Source organism: Somniosus microcephalus, chromosome 4, assembly GCF_052327205.1.
Source record: "Somniosus microcephalus isolate GS21.2 chromosome 4, FLI_Smic_1.0, whole genome shotgun sequence".
NCBI lineage: Eukaryota > Metazoa > Chordata > Chondrichthyes > Squaliformes > Somniosidae > Somniosus > Somniosus microcephalus.
The window spans coordinates 60,889,473-60,914,182 of NC_140990.1; the positions used below are offsets into that span (position 1 = coordinate 60,889,473).

The 24,710-nt window shown below is 49.1% G+C and overlaps 1 protein-coding gene and 1 pseudogene across 1 annotated transcript in view; one reads left to right on the plus strand and one right to left on the minus strand.

Moving 5' to 3' along the window:
* Nucleotides 1-6,511: 6,511 nt before the first annotated feature.
* Nucleotides 6,512-24,710, minus strand: part of LOC147119019 (uncharacterized) — a 44,523-nt gene continuing 26,324 nt past the window's right edge. The window contains exon 3 of the mRNA XM_085984748.1: nt 6,512-7,046. Within this exon, the coding sequence (XP_085840874.1) occupies nt 6,512-7,046 (535 nt within the window). The remainder of the gene's footprint in view (nt 7,047-24,710) is intronic.
* LOC147119020 (uncharacterized) overlaps nt 10,820-24,710 on the plus strand; it is a 120,275-nt pseudogene continuing 106,384 nt past the window's right edge.

Below are 24,710 nucleotides of genomic sequence, written 5' to 3' on the forward strand. Positions count from 1 at the left end.
CCATTTTCTCTCTCCCTCCTTCCTTAAATAGTGGGGTTACATTTGCTATCCTCCAATCTGCAGGAACCATTCCATAATCTATAGAATTTTGGAAGATGACAACCAATGCGTCCACTATCCTAATGGCCACCTGTTTCAAAACCCTAGGATGTAGGTCATCCGGTCCTTGGGATTTATTGACTTTTAGTCCCATTAATTTTGCTAGTACTGTTTTTTTACTAATAATAATTTCTTTAAGTTCCTCATTCTTGCCACACCCTTGGTTTTCTCGTATTTCTGGGAGGTTTTTTGTGTCTTCCTCCGTGAAGGCAGGAACAAAGTATTTATTTAATTTCTCTGCCATTTCCTCACTCCCCATTATAAATTCTCCCATCTCTGACTGTAAAGGACCTACATTTACCTTCACCAGTCTTTTCCTTTTCACATACCTATAGAAGCTTTTACAATCTGTTTGTATATTTTTTGCTAGTTTGTGCTCATATTCCATTTTCCCTTTCTTTATCAATTTCTTGGTCCCCCTTTGCTGATTTCTAAAAAGATCCCAATCCTCAGGCTGACCGCTTTTTCTGGCAACTTTATAAGCTTCCTCCTTTGACTTAATGCTAGCTTTAATTTCTTTTGTTAGCCATGGTTGGATCACATTTCCTTTTGGGTTTTTATGCCCTAGAGGAATATATGTTTGTTGCAAATTATGCATTATTTCCTTGAATGTTAGCCATTGTATGTCCACCTTCATAGCTTTTAGTGTAGTCTCCCAATCTACCATGGCCAATTTGTCCCTCATAACTGTAGTGTATGTACCTTTAAGAGAGAACTACTTTTACAGCTCCTGTATACTGTAGTACCGGCAGTGACCACACCTGTATATAAGCCTTGAGCATGCCTCTGTACCCCAGTCTTGAGACTACCCTACTCCAGTAAATACCTGTTGATTGTTAAGTTACAGCATCCGTGTGGTTATTGAAAAACATCATACTCTCAGAATCACGGATCTAACAGTGGCGATGAGTGTCGATTCGAATCTACCTGCAACTCTGCATTTCCCTTCAAGGATTCGCTCCGGGAGGGCGGTGGAAGAAAGTCGAGGCCAGAAGCATGGGCGTCGACCACGAGCAACTGCCCAGTCGTCCGGCAGAGAGTGAACATCGCAGGGGAGGCTCTGGAGAGCCGGGCTTGGTTCCCCAGCCACGACGATCAGCAATAGACAAATGACAGGTACAGCGCAGACCCTTCCTGGACAGCGGTGGCTGGAGCCGACCGACGGCGGAGAGAAAGCCGAGCAGCATCGACGGGGTAAGACAGAGGGTGAAGCGCACAGGGCGCAGCCGGGGGTTGAAAACCGAGCGGCGTCGAGGAAAAACAAAATGGAGAGAGAGAGGGTAAAGCAACAGCCGGGTTCAGGACCGAGCAGCGGAAACGGGAAAGGCGCACACAAAAAAAAACGCGCAGAACACAGCCAGGGCTCAAGGGCTGAACAGTGTCTGCGGGGAGAAGAAGGGAGAGCACGGGAGATGCCATTGAGCTGCGGAGAAGAAGGAAGAGCGCGGGAGACGCCATTTTTAGAAGCCGCAGCGGAGAAGAACGGCGAGCGCGGGAAGCAAGGAAAGCGCAGGATACGCCATTTTGTGCCAGCGGAGAAGAAGGGGAAGCGCGGGAGATGCCATTTTTGACAGTTAAATCACACCCAGGGATGCCAAAGAGTGGCAGTATCTCTATGTTCGACAATGAAGTCGAAGATTGGGCAACATATGTGGAACGTATTGAGGTGTACTGCAGGGCGAATGAAGTGCCAGATGCTAGGAAAGCACTGGTTTTGTTAAATTCCATGGGTGCAAAAACTTATGGGTTACTGCAAAACCTAATAACCCCAGAGAAGCCTGTGAACAAGAATTTCGAAAGCATAGTAGAACTCCTACAGGACCACTTAAACCCCACACCGCTGCTGATAGCAGAATGATTTAAGTTCCATAAAAGGGACCAACACAAAGACGAAAGCAATGCTGAGTACCTAACGGAACTGCGCAAGCTATCGAAACACTGCCAGTTTGGAGAGGGACTAGCAGATACGTTAAGGGACAAGTTTGTGTGTGGGCTGCAGAGTGAAGGAACCCAGAAACGGCATCTATCAGAAAAGGATCTTACGCTGGACAAGGCTTTCAGTATGGCAGTACCACACGAAGCAGCCGCAAGGGGCGCTGCAGAGATACAATGGAGACCGCAAGAATATGGCACCAATGAAATGTCTTATGGAACAGGGAAGTGCTATCGGTGCGGCAGAACAACACATGACCAGAAGGATTGTTGGTTCAAGGACCAAGTGTGCAGACAGTGTGGAAAAGCAGGACACATAGCAAGAGTCTGCAGGTCTGGGAAGAAAACCAACAGTAAGAAATCTCCACAGGAGAAGTACAAAAAGGTACACCAGGTGATGGACAGTAGTTCAGACGAACAGAAAAGTGACACAGACTCCGGAAGCAAGGAGCTGGGTTGTCTGAAACTACATAAGGTAACCAAAATGGAGGATCACCAGACTATCTGGGTTACACTCAAGATAGACGGAGTCCAAGTGAAAATGGAATTGGACACAGGATCAGCCCTAACAGTCATAAACCAAAGGGACTACAAGCGGCTATTTTCACATATACCCTTGAAAGCCATAGAGATTGTCTTGAAGATGTACACGGGGCAAAAATTCTACCCCAAAGGAAAAATAAGGGTGAAAGTGATATATAAAGGCCAGGAAATACCTAAAATGGATATATATGTATTGCCAGATGGAGGACCACCACTGCTAGGATGTCAATGGATCCGGAAGATACAATCAGATTGGCATTCCATACAGGCACTGAAGGTTGAGGCCAAAAAGGATGCCGACGTCACACATGTACAACTGTCAAAAATGCTTACTGACGCAAAAGAAGTGTTCCAGGAGGGACTTGGAACACTAAAAGGCATAACAGCAACGATTAAAATAGAGGAAAATGCAAGCCCAGTGTTTCTTAAGGCCAGACCAGTGCCTTATGCGATCAGACCAGCTGTCGAAGCAGAGCTGGAAGGGTTGGAACATTCAGGAGTACTGTCCAAAGTAGACTGGAGCGAGTGGACTACACCCATCATTCCTGTAATGAAGAGGTCGTTGAGTAATACGCCTGAGGAACCAAAGAAGGTCCGCATCTGTGGGGATTTTAAGGTGACAGTGAACCCAGTCCTTCACACGTTACAATATCCGCTTCCACGAATTGAGGATATTTTCGCCTCGCTATCTGGAGGTAAACGCTTCACCAAAATTGATCTAGCCCAGGCGTACTTGCAAATGGAGGTAGAAGAAGCCTCGAAACAATACCTTACGATTAACACTCATAACGGTCTTTATCAATACAACCGGCTGGTGTTCGGGGTAGCATCGGCTCTGGCTATTTGGCAAAGGGCGATGGATCAAGTCCTGCAAGGTATTCCAGGGACCCAGTGTTATTTGGACGACATCCTGGTCACGGGCGAAAATGAGAGTGATCACCTCGCCAACTTGGAGAAGGTGCTCACCAGATTAAAGGAATATGGGCTACGAGCTAATCGCCACAAGTGCGAGTTTTCCCAGAAGCAGATCCCGTATTGTGGCCACGTCATCGATGAAGAGGGGTTACATAAGTCCCCTGAAAAGGTTGAGGCAGTAGTCAAGGCTCCAGCACCGGAAAATGTGTCACAACTGAGGTCATTCCTCGGGCTGGTAAACTACTACCATAAGTTCTTACCAAATTTGTCCACTGTATTACACCCACTGAACACCCTACTGCAAACAGGGGTACCATGGAAGTGGAATGACGAACGTAGATGAGCTTTCCAGAAGTGTAAAGAATTGATCACATCAAAAGAGGTGTTGGCCCATTTCAACCCAGCACTACCAATTCGTTTGGCATGTGATGCATCACCCTATGGTATTGGAGCAGTGCTGTTGCACAAATTCCCAGACGGGTTGGAGAGGCCAGTAGCCTCTGCGTCTCGGTCACTAACCTCAGCTGAGTGCAACTACGCCCAGATTGACAGGGAGGCCCTCAGCCTAGTATGGGGAGTAAAAAAATTCAACCACTATCCGCATGGGCAGAAGTTCACCTTACTGACTGACCACCAACCACTTGTCTCCATCTTTAATCCTAAGAAGGGCATTCCAGTGATGACGGCACAACGGTTACAAAGATGGTCCCTGTTTCTAGGGGCGAATCAATATGAAATAGAATATAAAGGCACGAAACAGCATGGAAACGCTGATGGGCTATCGCGCCTGCCACTGCCTACTGTGGAGGAAGCACCAGCAGTGGACCCTATCGAGATATTTTATTCGTCAATAATTGAACGATTGCCAGTAACGAACGCGGATATAGAGAAGGAGACCCGCAATGATCCGACGCTGTCTCGGGTATATGATTTGACAGTGAGGGGATGGCCAACACATGGTGACTCACTGTTGCCAGCATTCTCATCCAGAAGAGAACAGCTGTCAGTATGCCATGGGACAGTGATGTGTGGATCCAGAGTGGTGATTCCACCCAAGTTAAGGGAGAGAGTGCTAAATGAGCTACATGAAGGTCATCTGGGGGGAGTGAAAATGAAAAGCCTTGCTAGTGGCCGGGAATCGATCAGAAGGTCCAAAATGCACCACCACATGCCCCTCTACACCCACGGGAGTGGCCCTCCTCTCCATGGCAATGGGTGCATATTGATTTTGCTGGTCCATTCATGGACTCAATGTTCTTAATAGCAGTGGATGCTCATTCAAAGTGGCCTGAGGTGATAAAAATGTCCTCAACCACTACAGAGAAAATGATTGCAGTCCTACGGACCATATTTGCCAGAAACAGCTTGCCAGAGCAGATTTGCTCTGATAATGGACCACAGTTTGTGTCCGAAGAGTTTCGAAAATTCATGAGAAGGAATGGGGTAAGGCATTACACATCCACCCCGTATCATCCAGCCACAAATGGATTGGCTGAGAGGTTCGTACAAACCTTTAAGAAGGCGATAAAGGCCATGTGCGACGATGAAATTCCACTACAGCATAAGGTGGACAATTTCTTATTAGCCTACCGAAACACGACACATGCAGTTACCAACCAGACCCCGGCCATGATGTGCTTTAACCGAAGGTTGCGATCTCGTCTGGACTTGCTTAGACCAAATGTGCGAAGAAATGTTGAGGATAAACAATTCCAGCACATCAATGAGAAGCCGACAAGGAGCTTCAATGTAGGACAACCAGTCTTGGCCCGTGACTACCAAACAGAGAAATGGCAACCCGGAATGATATGCACACGACAGGGGCCATTAATGTACACAGTGGATGTCGGGGAGAACATTGTGAGATGCCACGTTAATCAGATCTTAGCGTCACAGGAACGAGTCAACCCCATGTCTTGCGTACCTGGGGATGAACCCGACATACCGGTAGCATCTACCTCCGAACCAGTAGCAGTGGAACCCGATGAACTAACCGATGAAAAGGGGCCAGAATCGCCTCCGCACCAAGAACAAGAACCTTAGGGAAGGTGCTATCCCGAAAGGATCAGGAAGCCGCCCCAAAGACTGAATCTATAAATGGACTATTGTTGTTTAATGTACATGTTAAAGTGTTAATTGTTATTTGAATATTATGGGTACTACTAATCTAAAAGGGGAGGAATTGTAGTGCATGTACCTTTAAGAGAGAACTACTTTTACAGCTCCTGTATACTGTAGTACCGGCAGTGACCACACCTGTATATAAGCCTTGAGCATGCCTCTGTACCCCAGTCTTGAGACTACCCTACTCCAGTAAATACCTGTTGATTGTTAAGTTACAGCATCCGTGTGGTTATTGAAAAACATCATACTCTCAGAATCACGGATCTAACAATACCCTTGTTGTTTCCTCTGTTTAGATTGAAGACCTTAGTTTTAGATTGGACTACATCACTCTCAAACTGCTACAACTGTACAGGGTATTAGTGAGACCACACCTGGAGTACTGCGTACTGTCTCCATTCCCGTGCCAAGGGGATTGCTGTATCAGACAGGAGGGGCAACATTTGGGGACTCTCGATTCTCCACCAATTCCCATTCCCCTTCTTTCTGCTGGATAATGGAGGTGCCACTGTGTGTAATGTGCAAGTCAGTGAGAACTGTCAGCGAGTATTAGTCAACACTTTCTAATTGGAGATGTTAATCAGTGAAACCTTTCAGATATTGAATTGTAGATATTGTACCAAAGATGAATTTAGCATTGAAGTAAAAGTTCATAATTTTATTGCAAACAAATTTCCGATGAGAGTCCCTGAATTAAGGGGCAAAATCAGACAGTGGTTCTTAAAGGGACACTGCAACCCCAACAAGTCAATCAGCCATATATCTAGAATATTAATAACCCCTATAACTGGGCTGGAGTTTAACATCAGCAGAAACATACCTCAACTGTCAGAATGAACACGATTCAGTCCTGGATGAAATTAACAGCAGCAATAACAGCAGAATCCAACCTCTGCAGTCACTTGTGAACTTGCAGGTGTCTAAGCAGGTGGGATGATCGAGTGAATCCCTTCCCACACATGGAGCAGGTGAACGGCCTCTCCCCAGTGTGAACTCGTTGGTGTCTCAGCAGGTTGGATGACTGAATGAATCCCTGTCCACACACGGAGCAGGTGAACAGTCTCTCCCCAGTGTGAACTCGCTGGTGTGTCAGCAGGTGGGATGACTGAATGAATTTTTTCCCACAAATGGAGCAGGTGAACGGCCTCTCCCCAGTGTGAACTCGATGGTGTGTCAGCAGGTTGGATGAATTAGCAAATCCCTTCCCACAAACAGAGCAGGTGAACGGCCTCTCCCCAGTGTGAGTGTGTTGGTGTGTCCGTAGATCTCTTGTGCTTTTAAAGCTCTTCTCACACTCAGAACATTTGAAAGTTCTCTTTTCAGTGTGAACAAGCTGGTGTTTAGAGAGGTTGGCTAATCGAGCAAATCCCTTTCCACACACAATGCAGGTGAACGGCCTCTCCCCAGTGTGAACTCGCTGGTGGTCAGTGAGGCTATATGACTGCCCGAACCTCTTCCCGCACTGAGAGCAACTGAATGGCCTCTCTCCTGTGTGAATTCGCTGGTGGTCAGTGAGGTTAGATAACTGCCCGAATCTCTTCCCGCAATGAGAGCAACTGAACGGTCTCTCCCCAGTATGAACTCGCTGGTGTGTCAGAAGGTGTGATGACTGACTGAATCCCTTCCCACACGCAGAGCAGGTGAACGGCCTCTCCCTGGTGTGAATGCGCCGATGAGTTTCCAGCCGGGATGGGGAGCTGAATCACTTCCCACACTCCCCACATTTCCACGGTTTCCCTGTGGTGCGGGTGTCCTTGTGTCTCTCCAGGTTGGACGATCGGTTAAAGCCTCGTCCACACACAGAACACGTGTATGGTTTCTCCTCACTGTGAACGGTGCAATGATTTTTCAGGCTGTGTAACTGGTTATAGCTCTTTCCACAGTCAGTGCACTGGAACACTCTCACTCGGGTGTGAGAGTCTCAGTGCTTTTCCAGTCACACTGATGTTTGAAATCTTTTCCCACAGACAGAACAGAAAAACATTTCTCCTTCCACATTCAAAGGCCGATGATATTCAGGTCCTGATGAATGCAGTGACTCTGTCAGATCTCGATGTGATGTTTGGTTTGAGTTTGCGGTGTGTAAATGCTGCCCTTCCCACAGCCTGTAAAAGGGGTTTACAAAAGCCATCACTGTGAGTCCAGGATAGAAATTGACAAGATTCTCTCCTCCTGGTTCCTGGCCAAGGGGGTCGCGCATGTGCCCTGCTGCCCCCTGAGCCTCTTAAGATGGCGGCCGTTACCCCGGGCCTGTCACTGGGAGAAAGCCCCGCAGCTGCCGCCCCGCTCGGGGCAAACGCCCGGCCCGGAGACCCTTGTTCGGGGCCTGAGGCCCACCCCGGGTGTTTGTGATGCGGATAATGTTGAGTGTTTTAATAATGGGGCCTGGGGCCGCACTCAGGGTGTGAGCAGCCCGCGTCCCCCCCGGGGTTCATGAACCCGCTCAGAGCTCGGGGTGTGAGCAGCCCGCGTCCCCCCGGGGTTCATGAACCCGCTCAGAGCTCGGGGTGTGAGCGGCCCGCGTCCCCCCGGGGTTCATGTACCCGCTCCCTGAGCTCGGGGTGTGAGCGGCCCGCATCCCCCCAGGGTTCATGAACTCGCTCCCTGAGCTCAGGCTGTGAGCGTCCCGCGTCCCCCCGGGGTTCATGAACCCGCTCCCTGAGCTCGGGGTGTGGACGGCCATCGTCCCCCCGGGGTTCATGAACCCGCTCCCTGAGCTCGGGGTGTGAGCGGCCCGTGTCCCCCCGGGGTTCATGAACCCGCTCCCTGAGCTCGGGGTGTGAGCGGCCCGCGTCCCCCCGGGGTACATGAACCCGCTCCCTGAGCTCAGGCTGTGAGCGTCCCGCGTCCCCCGGGGTTCATGAACCCGCTCCCTGAGCTCGGGGTGTGAGCGGCCCGCGACCCCCGGGGTTCATGAACTCGCTCCCTGAGCTCGGGGTGTGAGCGGCCCGCGTCCCCCCGGGGTTCATGAACCCGCTCCCTGAGCTCTCTCACCTGATGTGTCAGCAGCTGCTGCCAAGGCCTGCGCATGCTCAGCTCACACTGCCCGGGTGAATGACGGGAGCGCCGGACCAATAGGAAGAGCGAGACGGGGCTGGAGCACCGAGCGGGCGGCGGGTCCTCCAACCAATTGGAGTGTGTGAGGGGTGGGGCTTGACCTTTAACCCTGAACAACAGAAGGTGAGCTGAGCATGCGCGGACCTTGGCAGCAGCCGCTGACACATCAGGTGAGAGAGCTCAGGGAGCGGGTTCATGAACCCCGGGGGGACGCGGGACGCTCACACCCCGAGTGCGGCCCCAGGCCCCATTATTAAAACACTCAACATTATCCACCCGCCGCTTCCCAGTTTCTCCCGAGTCGCTCAGCAAAGGGGCCCCGCGCCAAACCCCGGGACAGACAGGAAGTCAGGGAGCGTCTGTAAAAGGAGGAGAAATGGAGACTGGTCAGGGAGTGTCTGTAAATGGAGGAGGAATGGTGACTGGTCAGGGAACGTCTGTAAATGGAGAAGTGTTGACTGGTCAGGGAGCGTCTGCAAATGGAGGAGAAACGGTGACTGGTCCGGGAGCGTCTGTAAATGAGGGAAAATGGAGACTGGTCAGGGAGCATCTGTAAATGGAGGAGGAATGGTGACTGGTCAGGGAGCGTCTGTAAATGAAGGAAAATGGAGACTGTTCAGGAAATGTCTGTAAATGGAGACTGGTCATGGAGCGTCTGTAAATGGAGGAAAATAGAGACTGGTCAGGAAGTGTCTGTAAATGGAGGAGAAATGGAGACTGGTCAAGGAGCGTCTGTAAATGGAGGAGGAATGGTGACTAGTCAGGGAGCGTCTGTAAATGAAGGAAAATGGAGACTGGTCAGGAAGTGTCTGTAAATGGCGACTGGTCAGGGAGCGTCTGTAAATGGAGGAAAATGGAGACTGGTCAGGATGTGTCTGTAAATAGAGGAGAAATGGAGACTGGTCAGGGAGCGTCTGTAAATGGAGGAGGAATGGTGACTGGTCAGGGAGCGTCTGTAAATGAAGGAAAATGGAGACTGGTCAGGAAGTGTCTGTAAATGGTGACTGGTCAGGGAGCATCTGTAAATGGAGGAAAATGGAGACTGGTCAGGAAGTGTCTGTAAATGGAGGAGAAATGGAGACTGGTCAGGGAGTGTCTAAATGGAGGCGAAATGGTGACTGGTCAGGGAGTGTAAATGAAGGAAAATGGAGACTGGTCAGGGAACGTCTGTAAATAAAGGAGAAATTATTCATTATTTTGGGGCTTGGTTTGTGTGAATAAATATATCACTAATTTAAATTAGACTCTTTTCTGTGACCCAGCTCCTGTAAATACTGTCTGGAAAGGGGCCGGACTCTCAGGAGGCTCCACACCGCTGGCTGCTCCTGCGTAAGTGATCTCCCATTAGATTAATGTGTGTCTGCTGTGTGTGTGTTTAACAAAGTGCCCGAAGCAGTTCATAAGGTGGGGAACCAGTGAGTGTAGAACTGAATCCATTCAGATTCAGCACATTCAGGGGAGGAGAGAGTGGGGAACCAGTGAGTGTAGGACTGAACCCAGCCAGAGTCAGCACCTTCAGGGGAGGAGAGGGAGGGGAACCAGTGTGTGTAGAACTGAACCCAGCCAGAGTCAGCACCTTCAGAGGAGGAAGAAAAATGGGTGCAGAGGAAAAAATGTTGGAGATTATGCAATGGGTTTGGATTTCAGCACAGGGAGGAGGGAGAGTGTGTGGGACGGGGATTTATAGCTTTGGGGGAACAAGAGAGGAAAGAATGTTCCATAGAAACTAGAATTGTCTGTTCTTTATTTCTATCCTGTACTTACAACGATGACTTTTGTAAACTCCTTTTACAGGGTATTAGAAGGGGAGGATTTGCACACGGGGAACTCAAACCCCGTCAAGATCTGACAGTCACTCAATTCATCAGGACCTGAATATCATCGGCCTTTCAATGTGGAAGGAGAAATGTTTGTCTGTTCTGTCTGTGGGGAAAGATTTCAAACATCAGTGTGACTGGAAAAGCACCGAGACACACACACCCGAGTGAGAGTGTTCCAGTGCACTGACTGTGGAAAGAGCTTTAACCAGTTACACAGCCTGAAAAAACACCGCACCATTCATAGCGGGGAGAAACCGTACACGTGTTCTGTGTGGGAACGAGGCTTTAACCGATTGTCCAACCTGGAGAGACACAAGGACACCTGCACTATGGAGAAGCCATGGAAATGTGGGGACTGTGGAAAGGGATTTAATTACCCATCTGAGCTGGAAACTCATCGAAGCAGTCACACCGGGGAGAGGCCGTTCACCTGCTCCGTGTGTGGGAAGGGATTCACTAAATTATGCCACCTTCTGACACACTGGCGTATTCACACTGGGGAGAGGCCATTGACCTGCTCCGTGTGTGGGAAGGGATTCACTAACTCCTCCGGCCTCACTGCACACTAACTTGTTCACTCTAATAAGAGATTGTTTAAATGTTCTGACTATGAGAAGAGCTTTAAAAGCAGAAAGCATCTGATGCAACACCAACGCACTCACACCGGGGAGAGGCCGTTCATCTGCTCTGTGTGTGGGAAGGGGTTCACTCAGTCATCCACCCTCGCTGTACATCAACTTGTTCACACTGATAACAGACCATTTAATTGTGCTGACTATGAGCAGAGCTTTAAAAGCAGAAGGGATCTGCTGAAACACCAACGCACTCACACTGGGGAGAGGCCATTCACCTGCTCCACATGTGGGAAGGGATTCACTCGTTAATCCCACCTTCTGACACACCGGCATATTCACAATGGGGAGAGGCCATTTCCCTGCTCCGTGTGTGGGAAGGGATTCACTCAGTCATCTAACCTGCTGAAACACCAGCGAGTTCACAAGTGACTGCAGGGGTTGGATTCTTCTGTTAATGCTGCTGTTAATCACATCCAGGACTGAACCATGTTCATTCTGACAGTTGGGGTTTGTTTCTGCTGATGTCAATAACCCCTATAACTAGGTTGGATTTTACTATTTTGATACCTGTCAAATAAATCAGCTTTGTTTCAAACACACAGTGTGTCGAGTATTTGATTTCTCCAAGATAAGAGGAGACTAATTGATGTCCTGTTACCGACTGCTCCATTTTTGGGCCTTTTCTCCTTTCTAACTCTGGATTATTTCAGGTCTCATACCTTCGGTTACTCTCATGGACAAGTCCCAGCTCCCCATACATCCCAAAGTGTCTCTCCCAGCCTTGGTATCCAGGGAAGGTATTGGTAACATGCCCGGGATCACTAAACACAAACCCAGTCTGTTAATCACTGTCAGCTACTGGGCTTAGTGTGTGACCCACAGCATCTCTCTCACCTTCGATGTGTGAATAGAGCATCACGCCTGCAAACTTAGTTTTGAATTTGCCCTTGCCCGGGCTTTCCGATGAGCGTGTCCTGGGGCCCAGTGGGCTTTCACTGCTCCGGGGTATTTCCAGGCATGCCCTCACTGCCCCTGGAATTCCCACACATTGCCCCCTGGGTGTGAGCCAGCGCTCTGTGCCTTTAAACACTGGAGTGAAGCCGAGTCCTGCAGGCACACAGTCACCAGGAGGAGTTTCTAACTGTCCGCACCGACCTTTTGGGGAGATTATCCCACTTTTGGGCCGGTTGTGGTTTCTTCCCATTGTCCCGTTGTTTGTTCCCTTGGATTGGATCTTTATTTGTTCCCTTTGGTTTGGTTTCAGTTTCACTGCTGGACCCACCACTCAAAGCACTTTGTCTGATCTGCCCCGGGAATGAGCAGACTCCTCCCTCACCTCCCACACTGCACCACCTATGTTTAAATGAGGGGAGAGTGTAAACCCGGGGAGTCCGCCGCATTCACCGGGCGAAATGTACCAGTGGCAGCGATGAACCAGGAGTGGAGTTTCAGCCCCGATATCTCATTCCCTCCACACAAGTCCAGGTCAACATCAGCCCCCCGCCCCGGGTTCACCTCCTCCACCCCTTGAAGCCGAATCAGGTGAAAGAAGGACACCCTCTGTATAAAGAGACTCCTTGTGTTGTCTCCCAACACTCGAATCCCTCAGGTATCTGGGGAAGTGCACAGACTCACAGCTAAAGGTTCGACAGTCAATGGAAACACCAGGGGGGCAATGGACCCCCTGCCCAGAATCCTGAGCGGTTCAAAAGGGACCGACCCAATCACATTGGTGATCATTAAAGGTGGAGGGTGAGAGCACAGTGAGGAGACCCACTGAGTGAATGTTTCAAACCCCATCGACTCCAGCACCATCTCCAGAGAGACTCTCAACTCGGGATAAAGTCTTCTGAGAACGAACGGAGAGGGCAAGGGCTGGGATCTGCCACAGAACCTGCAGCCTGGGGAGCGTTTAATAGTTATCGGATCAAACCTTCCTCGCAAACAGTGGACAACCATCAACTGCCTCAGAAACGGTCATGGTAGATGCTGCCACCTTCTCCATAGATGGAAGATTAAAGCCTCCCCATCATGTGACTGTGGAGCTCCTGATCAGACCCTGGAGCCCATCATTGAGCACTGCCCTCAGAGGAAATTCACAGGCAGCCGACAAGATACCCACACTGTTACACAGCAAGCTTTGGCCTGGATATCTGACTTAGATATTGACATTGGATTTACTTTGTTACTATCATACGAAAGAAGAAGAAGATCGGACTTTACCTGAGAGTCTCCGTCAGACAGAGCCTGTCTGATTGGGTGGGGATCGGTGAATCAGACCCATTCAGGTGAAGGTTTACACAATATCTTTGAGTCACCATTGAGAGTTTAGATGGGTCTGTCCCCAGGAACCCTGGTCTGTTACAGGATAAGGGAAATGGGTCTGTGGGGTCTGTCCCCAGGAACCCTGGTCTGTTACAAGTTAAGGGTGATGGGTCTGTGGAGTCTGTCCCCAGGAACCCTGGTCTGTTACAGGATAAGGGAGATGGGTCTGTGGGGTCTGTCCCCAGGAACCCTGGTCTGTTACAGGATAAGGGAGATGGGTCTGTGGGGTCTGTCCCCAGGAAGCCTGGTCTGTTACAGGATAAGGGAGGTGGGTCTGTGGGGTCTGTCCCCAGGAACCCTGGTCTGTTACAGGATAAGGGAGATGGGTCTGTGGGGTCTGTCCCCAGGAACCCTGGTCTGTTACAGGATAAGGGAAATGGGTCTGTGGGGTCTGTCCCCAGGAACCCTGGTCTGTTACAAGATAAGAGTGATGGGTCTGTGGAGTCTGTCCCCAGGAACCCTGGTCTGTTACAGGATAAGGGAGGTGGGTCTGTGGGGTCAGTCCCCAGGAACCCTGGTCTGTTACAGGATAAAGGAGATGGGTCTGTGGGGTCTGTCCACAGGAACTCTGGTCTGTTACAGGATAAGGGAGATGGGTCTGTGGGGTCTGTCCCCAGGAACCCTGGTCTGTTACAGGATAAGGGAGATGGGTCTGTGGGGTCTGTCCCCAGGAACCCTGGTCTGTTATACGATAAGGGAGATGGGTCTGTGGGGTCTGTCCCCAGGAACCCTGGTCTGTTACAGGATAAGGGAGATGGGTCTGTGGGGTCTGTCCCCAGGAACCCTGGTCTGTTACAGGATCAGGGAGATGGGTCTGTGGGGTCTGTCCCCAGGAAGCCTGGTCTGTTACAGGATAAGGGAGATGGGTCTGTGGGGTCTGTTCCCAGGAACACTGTTCTGTTACAGGATCAGGGAGATGGGTCTGTGGAGTCTGTCCCCAGGAACCCTGGTCTGTTACAGGATAAGGGAGATGGGTCTGTGGAGTCTGTCCCCAGGAACCCTGGTCTGTTACAGGATAAGGGAGATGGGTCTGTGGGGTCTGTCCACAGGAAGCCTGGTCTGTTACAGGATAAGGGAGATGGGTCTGTGGGGTCTGTACCCAGGAACACTGGTCTGTTACAGGATAAGGGAGATGGGTCTGTGGGGTCTGTCCACAGGAAGCCTGGTCTGTTACAGGATAAGGGAGATGGGTCTGTGGGGTCTGTCCCCAGGAACACTGGTCTGTTACAGGATAAGGGAGATGGGTCTGTGGGGTCTGTCCCCAGGAACCCTGGTCTGTTACAGGATAAGGGAGATGGGTCTGTGGGGTCTGTCCCCAGGAACACTGGTCTGTTACAGGATAAGGGAGATGGGTCTGTGGGGTCTGTCCACAGGAAGCCTGGTCTGTTACAGGATAAGGGGGATGGGTCTGTGGGGTCTGTCCCCAGGAACCCTGCTCTGTTACAGGATAAGGGAGATGGGTCTGTGGGGTCAGTCCCCAGGAACACTGGTCTGTTACAGGATAAGGGAGATGGGTCTGTGGTGTCTGTCCCCAGGAACCCTGGTCTGTTACAGGATAAGGGAGATGGGTCTGTGGGGTCTGTCCACAGGAAGCCTGGTCTGTTACAGGATAAGGGAGATGGGTCTGTGGGGTCTGTACCCAGGAACACTGGTCTGTTACAGGATAAGGGAGATGGGTCTGTGGGGTCTGTCCACAGGAAGCCTGGTCTGTTACAGGATAAGGGAGATGGGTCTGTGGGGTCTGTCCCCAGGAACACTGGTCTGTTACAGGATAAGGGAGATGGGTCTGTGGGGTCTGTCCCCAGGAACCCTGGTCTGTTACAGGATAAGGGAGATGGGTCTGTGGGGTCTGTCCACAGGAAGCCTGGTCTGTTACAGGATAAGGGGGATGGGTCTGTGGGGTCTGTCCCCAGGAACCCTGCTCTGTTACAGGATAAGGGAGATGGGTCTGTGGGGTCAGTCCCCAGGAACACTGGTCTGTTACAGGATAAGGGAGATGGGTCTGTGGGGTCTGTCCCCAGGAACCCTGGTCTGTTACAGGATAAGGGAGATGGGTCTGTGGGGTCTGTCCCCAGGAAGCCTGGTCTGTTACAGGATAAGGGGGATGGGTCTGTGGGGTCTGTCCCCAGGAACCCTGCTCTGTTACAGGATAAGGGAGATGGGTCTGTGGGGTCAGTCCCCAGGAACACTGGTCTGTTACAGGATAAGGGAGATGGGTCTGTGGGGTCTGTCCCCAGGAACCCTGCTCTGTTACAGGATAAGGGAGGTGGCTCTGACACAGCCCTCCGCCCAGCACCACCTCTTATTACTGACTGGCAGCGATGCCCTTATTTATAGTGGGAGGGCGGAGCTGTGGGAAAACAGCTCAGTGCAACCAATAGGGATTGTGGGTAAGCAGCACAGAGCTTACCAGATGTAGGGAGTATAAGAACATTAACATAAGATTTAGGAGCAGGAGTGGCCATTCAGCCCCTCGAGCCTGTTGTGTATGTACCTTTAAGAGAAGAACTGATTCTATACTGCAGTACCGGCAGTGACCACTCCTGTATATAAAGCCATAGCAGGCTTCTGTACTTCAGTCTTAAGTTACCCTCTGTTCAGTAAATACCTGTTATTATTGTTCTCCTGCAGTCCATGTATTATTTATACTCGGACACTACATTGGCGACGAACAGGTTTGAACTCACCTGCAGTACTGCATCACCTCACGGGGATCTGCCCTGAGAAGAAGCTTCTTGGAGGTCGAAGTCAGAACAACGGGCGTCGACCGCGGGCAAACGGCCAAGGATCCATCGGAGTTTGGAGAGTTGCAGGAGAGGCTGTGGAGAGCTGGGCTTGGCTCCCCAGTCAAGGGGTTCCAGCAAATCGTGCTGGTAGCAGGTAGTGTGCTGACCCTTCCGGAGTGCGGCGGACTCGAGCTCGATCGAGCGGCTCTGCAAAGGGGCCGTGCAGCATTGTCGGGAGGAAAAGAGAGAGAGAGGGTGGCGCGCACAGGGCGCGGCCGGTGCTCAAGAACCGGGCAGCGTAGTGAAAATAAAACAAGGGGAAGGAAAAGTGAGATGCGCCGAAGCCGCGGGTCACTGCCATTACCCTGCAGAAAGCTAGCAGCAGCAGCAGCAAGGGGAAGAAGGAAAAGCACGGGAGGCGCCATTTTATTCCATTGGGGTAGAAGGAAAAGCGCGGGAGGCATCATTTTAGTCCATTGGTGAAGAAGAAAAAGCGCGGGAGGCGCCATTTTAAATCACCCAAGATGCCAAAAAGTGGCAGTATCACTGCTTTCGACAATGAGGTAGAAGACTGGACCACGTATGTGGAAAGAATTGAAGTGTACTGCAAGGCAAATGAGGTGGCCGATGGAAAGAAGGCGTGAGTATTATTAAATTTGTTGGGCGCGAGAACGTACGGCCTATTGCGGAATTTAATTACCCCAGCTAAACCAATGGAGAAAAGTTTTAAGGAGATTGTTAATATCTTACAGGAACACCTAAACCCTACACCGCTGCTGATAGCAGAAAGATTCAAGTTCCATAAAAGAAACCAGCACAAAGATGAGAGCAATGCTGACTATCTTACGGAACTACGCAAGTTATCAAAGCACTGCCAGTTTGGAGCAGGACTGGCAGACACCTTACGGGATAAGTTTGTCTGCGGGCTCCAGAGTGAAGGAACCCAGAAACGACTACTTTCGGAAAAGGACCTGACGCTAGAACAGGCTTTCAGCGTGGCAGTATCCTACGAAGCAGCAGCACGGGGAGCTGCGGAAATACAACAGAAACCACAAGAATACAGCGCTAACGAAATGGCGTATGGAGCAGAAAAGTGCTATCGCTGTGGCAGAACAACCCATGATCAGAAGGACTGCTGGTTTAAGGACAAAGTATGCAGGCAATGTAGGAAAATGGGACACATAGCAAGAGTCTGCAGGTCGGGAAAGAAAACCAACACTACAAGAACTACTAAGGAAAAGTACAAGAAAGTAAAGAAATTGACAGACAGCAGTTCGGAAGATCAGGAGAGTGATAAGGACTCCGGGAGCAGGAGACGAAGTTGTCTAAAGTTACACAACATGATCGCAAAGGAGGATCACTGAACCATTTGGGTCACCCTCATGATAGCAGGGTTTCCAGTAAAGATGGAATTGGACACAGGATCAGCCATAACGGTCATGAATCGACGAGACTATGAGTGGCTATTCTCACACATACCCTTGAAGGACACATCCATTGTATTGAAGACATACACGGGGCAAAAAGTCTACCCCAGAGGAAAAATAAGGGTGCCAGTTGAATACAATGGCAAGGAAACACAGAAAATGTATCTATATATACTACCAGATGGAGGACCACCATTATTGGGACGTGAATGGATCCGAAAAATACAATTGGATTGGCATTCCATTCAGGCGCTATCTGTGACTGATAAAAAGGATGATGACGTCACACCTGGACGACTGTCAAAAATTCTAACTGATGCGAAAGAGGTGTTCCAACAAGGACTTGGGACTCTAAAAGGAGTAACGGCAATGATAAAGATCGAAGATAACGCAAACCCAAAATTTTTTAAGGCCAGACCGGTACCTTACGCGATCCGCCCAGCCGTTGAAGCAGAGCTGGAGAGTCTGGAGCATTCGGGTGTGCTGTCCAAGGTGGACTGGAGCGAGTGGGCCACACCCATCATTCCTGTAATGAAGAAATCATTGAGCAGCACGCCTGGGGAACCGAAGAAGGTTCGCACCTGTGGGGACTTCAAGGTAACTGTGAACCCAGTCCTGCACACAGTACAATATCCACTTCCACGGATAGAAGATATTTTCGCCTCACTATCTGGAGGGAAACGTTTTACGAAGATTGATCCGGCCCAAGCGTATCTACAAATGGAGGTGGAAGAAGCATCTAGGAAAAACCTCACGATAAACACTCACAAAGGCATTTACCAGTACAATCGGCTGGTATTCAGGGTAGCATCAGCCCCGGCTATTTGGCAGAGGGCGATGGAACAAGTCCTGCAAGGGATCCCGGGGACCCAGTGTTATTTGGACGACATCCTGGTTACGGGCGAAAATGACAATGAACACCTTGCCAACCTGGAGCAGGTGCTCACTAGATTACAGGAATATGGGCTACGAGCCAACCACCACAAATGCGAGTTCTTCAGGAGACAAATCTCGTATTGTGGCCACATGATTGATGAGCAAGGGTTGCATAAGTCGCCGGACAAGATTGAGGCTGTAGTCAAGGCTCCAGCACCGGAAAATGTGTCGCAACTGAGGTCGTTCCTCAGGTTGGTGAACTACTACCATAAGTTCTTGCTGAATTTATCTACAATTCTGCACCCACTGAATGCCCTACTGCAAACTGGAGTAACATGGGAATGGAGTGATGAGTGTAAGCGTGCCTTTCAGAAATGTAAATGCCTAATCACTTCAAAAGAAGTATTGGCCCACTACAATCCAACACTACCGATTCAGTTAGCATGTGATGCGTCTCCCTACGGCATCGGAGCGGTGCTGTCACACAGATTCCTTGATGGTTCAGAGAGGCCAATAGCCTTTGCGTCGCACTCGTTAACCTCAGCCGAGCGTAACTACGCCCAGATTGACAGGGAGGCCCTCAGCCTGGTGTGGGGGGTGAAGAAGTTCAATCACTATCTGCATGGGCAGAAATTCACCCTACTGACTGATCATCAGCCCCTGGTCTCCATTTTTAACCCAAAGAAGGGCGTTCCGGTGATGACGGCGCAATGGCTGCAAAGATGGTCCCTTTTTCTAGGGGCACATCAGTACAACATAGAGTACAAGGGTACGAAACAGCATGGAAATGCTGATGGGCTGTCGCGCCTACCATTGTCTATGGTTGAGGAAGCACCTGCAGTGGACCCTGTTGAGATATTCCATGCGACCATAGTCGAATGTCTACCTGTTACAAACTCAAGTATAGAGAAGGAAACCCAAAATGACCCGACACTCTCTCGGGTCTATGATTTGACGGTGAAGGGATGGCCAGCACATTGCGACTCACTGTTGCCAGCATCCTCGCCAAGGAGAGAACAGCTGTCAGTGTGCCGGGGGACCTTGATGTGTGGATCCCGAGTGGTAATTCCACCCAAGTTGAGGGATAGAGTGCTCAATGAGCTTCATGAGGGTCATCTGGGAGGGGTAAAAATGAAGAGCCTAGCCAGGGTGTTTGTGTGGTGGCCGGGAATTGATAAAGAAATCGAGGATATGACCAAGAGATGCACAGGATGCCAGAAGGTCCAAAACGCTCCACCACAGACCCCGCTACATCCATGGGAGTGGCCCTCATCTCCATGGCAACGGGTACACATTGATTTTGCTGGTCCATTTATGGACTCAATGTTCCTAATCACTGTGGACACCCATTCAAAATGGCCAGAGGTCATCAAAATGTCCTCCACCACCACGGAGAAAACTATTGCAGTCCTACGGACCATCTTCGCCAGGAATGGCTTGCCAGGACAGATTTGCTCCGACAATGGGCCACAGTTTGTCACCGAGGATTTCCGGTTGTTTCTGAGGAATAATGGGGTGAAACATTACACATCTGCCCCATATCATCCAGCCACAAATGGATTGGCTGAGAGGTTTGTTCAGACCTTTAAAAAGGCAATAAAGGCAATGCATAATGACAACATACCACTACAACACAAGGTGGATAATTTCTGTTTGCTTACCGGAATGCGACACATGCAGTCACCAACCAAGCTCCAGCCATAATGTTCTTCAACCGAAGGCTAAGATGTCACCTGGATTTGCTCAAACCAAACATAAGACGAGATGTTGAGGATAAGCAATTCCAGCACATAAATGAGAAGCCAACCAGGAGCTTCAAGATAGGGCAACCAGTCTTGGCCCGCGACTACCGAACAGAAAAATGGCAGCCAGGAACGATATGCACACAGCAGGGACCACTAATGTACACAGTGGACGTTGGAGAGAGCATCGTGAGACGCCATGCTGACCAGATTCTAGAGTCACAGGAACGAGCCAAACCTATACCACGAGCATGTGCACCTGGTAATCAACCCGAAGTACAGATTGCGTCTCCCTCAGAAGCAGTGGTATTGGAAGCTGACGAACCAACCAATGACAATGGGCCAGAATCAACTCCGCTGCAAGAACAGGATACTCGAGAAAGGCGCTGTCCAGTCAGGATCAGGAAGCCTCCTCAAAGACTGAACTTATAAATGATTATTTCAGTTGATGTATATAGTACAGAAGAAATTGTAATTGTAATTAGTTATTATTTAGTTGCTAAATGAATGTTATGTACTGTTTATCTAAAAGGGGAGGAATTGTTGTGTATGTACCTTTAAGAGAAGAACTGATTCTATACTGCAGTACCGGCAGTGACCACCCCTGTATATAAAGCCATAGCAGGCTTCTGTCTTTCAGTCTTAAGTTACCCTCTATTCATTAAATACCTGTTATTATTGTTCTCCTGCAGTCCGTGTATTATTTATACGCGGACACTACAGAGCCTGCTCCACCATTCAATAAGATCATGGCTGATAATTGACCTTAACTCCACTTTCCTGCACTATCCCCATATCCCTTGATTCCACTAGAGTCCAAAAATCTATCTATTTCAGCCTTGAATATACTCAACAACTCAGCTTCCACAGCCCTTTGGGGCATGAAATTCCAAAGATCCACAGCCCTCTGAGTGAAGAAATTCCTCTCATCTCAGTCCTAAATGGCCAACCCCTTATCCTGAGAATCTGCTCCCTAATTCTAGACTCTCCAGCCAGGGGAAACAACCTCTCAGCATCTACCCTGTTAATCCCCCTCAGAGTCTTGTATGTTTCAATGAGATCACCTCTCATTCTTCTAAACTCCAGAGAGTATAGGCCCAATCTACACAATCTCTCATCATAGGACAGCCCTCTCATCCCAGGAATCAATCTAGTGAACCTTTGTTGCACCGCCTCCAAGGCAAGTATATCCTTCCTTAGATAAGGAGACCAAAACTGTGCACAGTACTCCAGGTGTGGTCTCACCAAGGCCCTGTACAATTATAGCAAGACTTCCTTACTCTTATACTCCAACTCCCTTGCAATAAAGGCCAATATGCCATTTGCCTTTCTAATTGCTTGCTGTATCTGCATGCTAACTCTTGTTGGTGGGTGAACCCGCACCTCCTGTCTTATAATTCCAGAATCTGACTTAAACCCCTTCCGGGTGGAGTAAAATGGTCAAGGCTCACAAACTCAGTACAACTCAGTCTGTCTTTAACTATTTATTGTACTACCAATAACATACAAACATCAATGCACTATTCCCTTATAACTCCAAATGATACCAACATACACCGTTCCCTTTAACTATTTAATTTCAAACACCACTCACCCCGGCGATCAAGTGGGGGAGTCTGTTTCCATCTGTACGGGTGATCAAACCCTCCGCAGTTTTCCTCACAAGTTGCCCTGTTCCCTTTCTAAACACCCTTTTATAATACAAAAGATCAAAGCCCGTGACAATAGATTGACACAAACCCTTCCCCTTTTGATTGTACCATCTTAATCTCGTTTTTCTGCCATTCTGTTCGATTTCAAACCATACTTCTTCTTCTTCTTAGGCAGTCCCTCGGAACTGAGGGTGATTTGCTTCCACATTAAAAATGAGTTCTCTGGTGGCCGATGAGTCCAATGCGGGACCTACACTCTCTGTCACAGGTGGGGCAGACGGTGGTTGAAGGGGCGGGTGGGTGGGGTGCTTGGGTTGACGTGCACTCCTTGCACTTACAATACAAAAAGAAATGTCTTCATCCTGTTGGATGTTCGGCCATTATCACACAAAGAAATGTCTTGATTAGACACTTCCTTGCTCATCATCAGTTTGAAAGGTTCTTCTTCTTCTTAGGCAGTCCCTCGGAACCGAGGATGACTTGCTTCCACACTAAATGTTAGTGAATGGGTTTCAATCCAGCGACAATCCTGAAATTAACATTTCCAAAAGATGTTCCAGATTCGGTGGAGCCAATTGTAAGTGTGGTTAACAGCTGGAGCGAGGAGTTTTGCTGGACAGGACAGTCAGTTGAATTTACACAAACACAGGCCATTGTGTGGTTCGATTGTTCCAGCCACTTCCTTGATTAGCATATTCATGAAGTAAAAGGAGTCGTGTCTGTGGTTCTTATGCTGTTTAATCCAGAGCGTGTATTACACATTCCCTTTAAAAGTCTCGCTGGTTCCTCAAGTGATGCTGGGATACGAAGTTTGGTCAGGTTCTTATGATTGGTCAATTTCACAAAACTGCCCTTACAGACCAGCTGTTTGACCCTTTAATGTTGGTATCATTTGAGTTGAATGTGTTCTTGCTGCAGGAACTGGCTACACTCTCTGAGTTTCTTGTACAAGGACACCTAAATCTCTCTAAACACCAACATTTAATACAATAGCAAAATACTGCGGATGCTGGGAATCTGAAATAACAACAGAAAACGCTGGAAAAACTCAGCAGGCCAGGCAGCATCTGTGGAGAGAGAAACAGAGTTAATGTTTCAGGTCCAACATTTAATAGTTTCTCACCTTAACAATATTCTGTTTTCCTATTCTTCCTACCAAAGTGAATAACCTCACATTTCCCTACATTACACTCCATCTGCCACCTTACTGCCCACTCACTAGTCTATCTATATCCCTTTACAGACTCTGTGTTCTCCTCACAGCTTACTGTCCCACCTAGCTTTGTATCATCAGCAAACTTGGATACATTACACTCGGTCCCTACATCTAGGTCATTAATATAGATTGTAAATAGCTGAGGCCCCAACACTGATCCTTGTGGCACCCCACTAGTTACAGCCTGCCAACTGGAAAATGACCCATTTCTCCCTACTCTCAGTTTTCTGTCCGTTAACCATTCCTCGCTCCATGATAACACATTACCCCCAACCCCATGCGTAACAACCCTTTATGTGGCACCTTACCGAATGCCTTTTGGAAATCCAACTACATCCACCGGTTCCCCTTTATCTACTCTGCTAGTTACATTCACAAAAAACTCCAATAAATTTGTCAAACACAATTTCCCTTTCATAAAACCATGCTGACTTTGCCTAATCATATAATCATTTTCTAAGTGCCCTGTTCCACTTCCTTAATAATGGATTGCAGCATTTTCCCGAGGACTGATGTCAGGCTAACTGGCCTGTAGATCCCTGTTTTCTCTCTCCCTCCTTTCTTGAATAGCGGGGTTATATTTGCTACGTTCCATTCCATGAGGACCTTTCCAGAATCTAGTGAATTTTGGAAGATCACAACCAATGCATCCACTATCTCTGCAGCCACCTCTTTTAGAACCCTAGGATGTTGGCCGTCAGGTCCAGGGGATTTGTCGGCTTTTAGTCCCTTTAGTTTCTCAAGTACTTTTTCTGGTCTGATATGAATTACTTTAAGTTCCTCACTCTCATTAGCCCCTTGGTTCCCCACTATTTCTGGAATCTCAACCTTCTCCAGTGTAGCTCACGCAGCTCCAGCTCATGCAGCCTAAGCCTGGGCTGTCTGCAGTGCGGCCGCAACATGCCCGTAGATTTGCATGAGCGGTCGGGAGCTCTCGCCCTGACCGAGGTGGACGAGAAGCCTGCGCAGCCTCTCCGTGTCAAGTATGACAACGTGGACAGAGATGTGCTGGGTAAAGTGCTGAGCCCGGCCCAGGTACTGACTGCAGTTGAGAGCTGAACACACAGGAACCGCTCCAGTGCCTGGAGCCAGCAACAAGAGGCAACAAAAGCAAGGAAGTTACGATGAACCTTCATAAAACACTGGTTCAGCCTCAACTGGAGTATTGTGTCCAATTCTGGGCACCGCACTTTAGGAAGGATGTGAAGGCCTTAGAGAGGGTGCAGAAAAGATTTACAATAATGGTTCCAGGGATGAGGGACTTCAGTTATGTGGATAGACTGGAGAAGCTGGGGTTGTTCTCCTTAGAGAAGAGAAGGTTGAGAGATCTGATAGAGGTGTTCAAAATCATGAGGGGTCTGGACAGAGTAGATAAGAACATAAGAACATAAGAAATAGAGAGAAACTGTTCCCATTGGTGGAAGGGTCGAGAATCAGAGGACACAGATTTAAGGTGATTGGCGGAAGAACCAAAGGCGACATGAGGAAAAACTTTTTTACGCAGCGAGTGGTGAGGATCTGGAATGCACTGGCTGAAAGGGTGGTGGAGGCAGATTCAATCACGGCTTTCAAAAGGGAATTGACTAAGTACCTAAAGTAAAAAAATTTGCAGGGTTACGGGGAAAGGGCGGGGAGTGGGACTAGCTGAAGTGCTCTTGCTGAGAACTGGCATGGGCTCGAT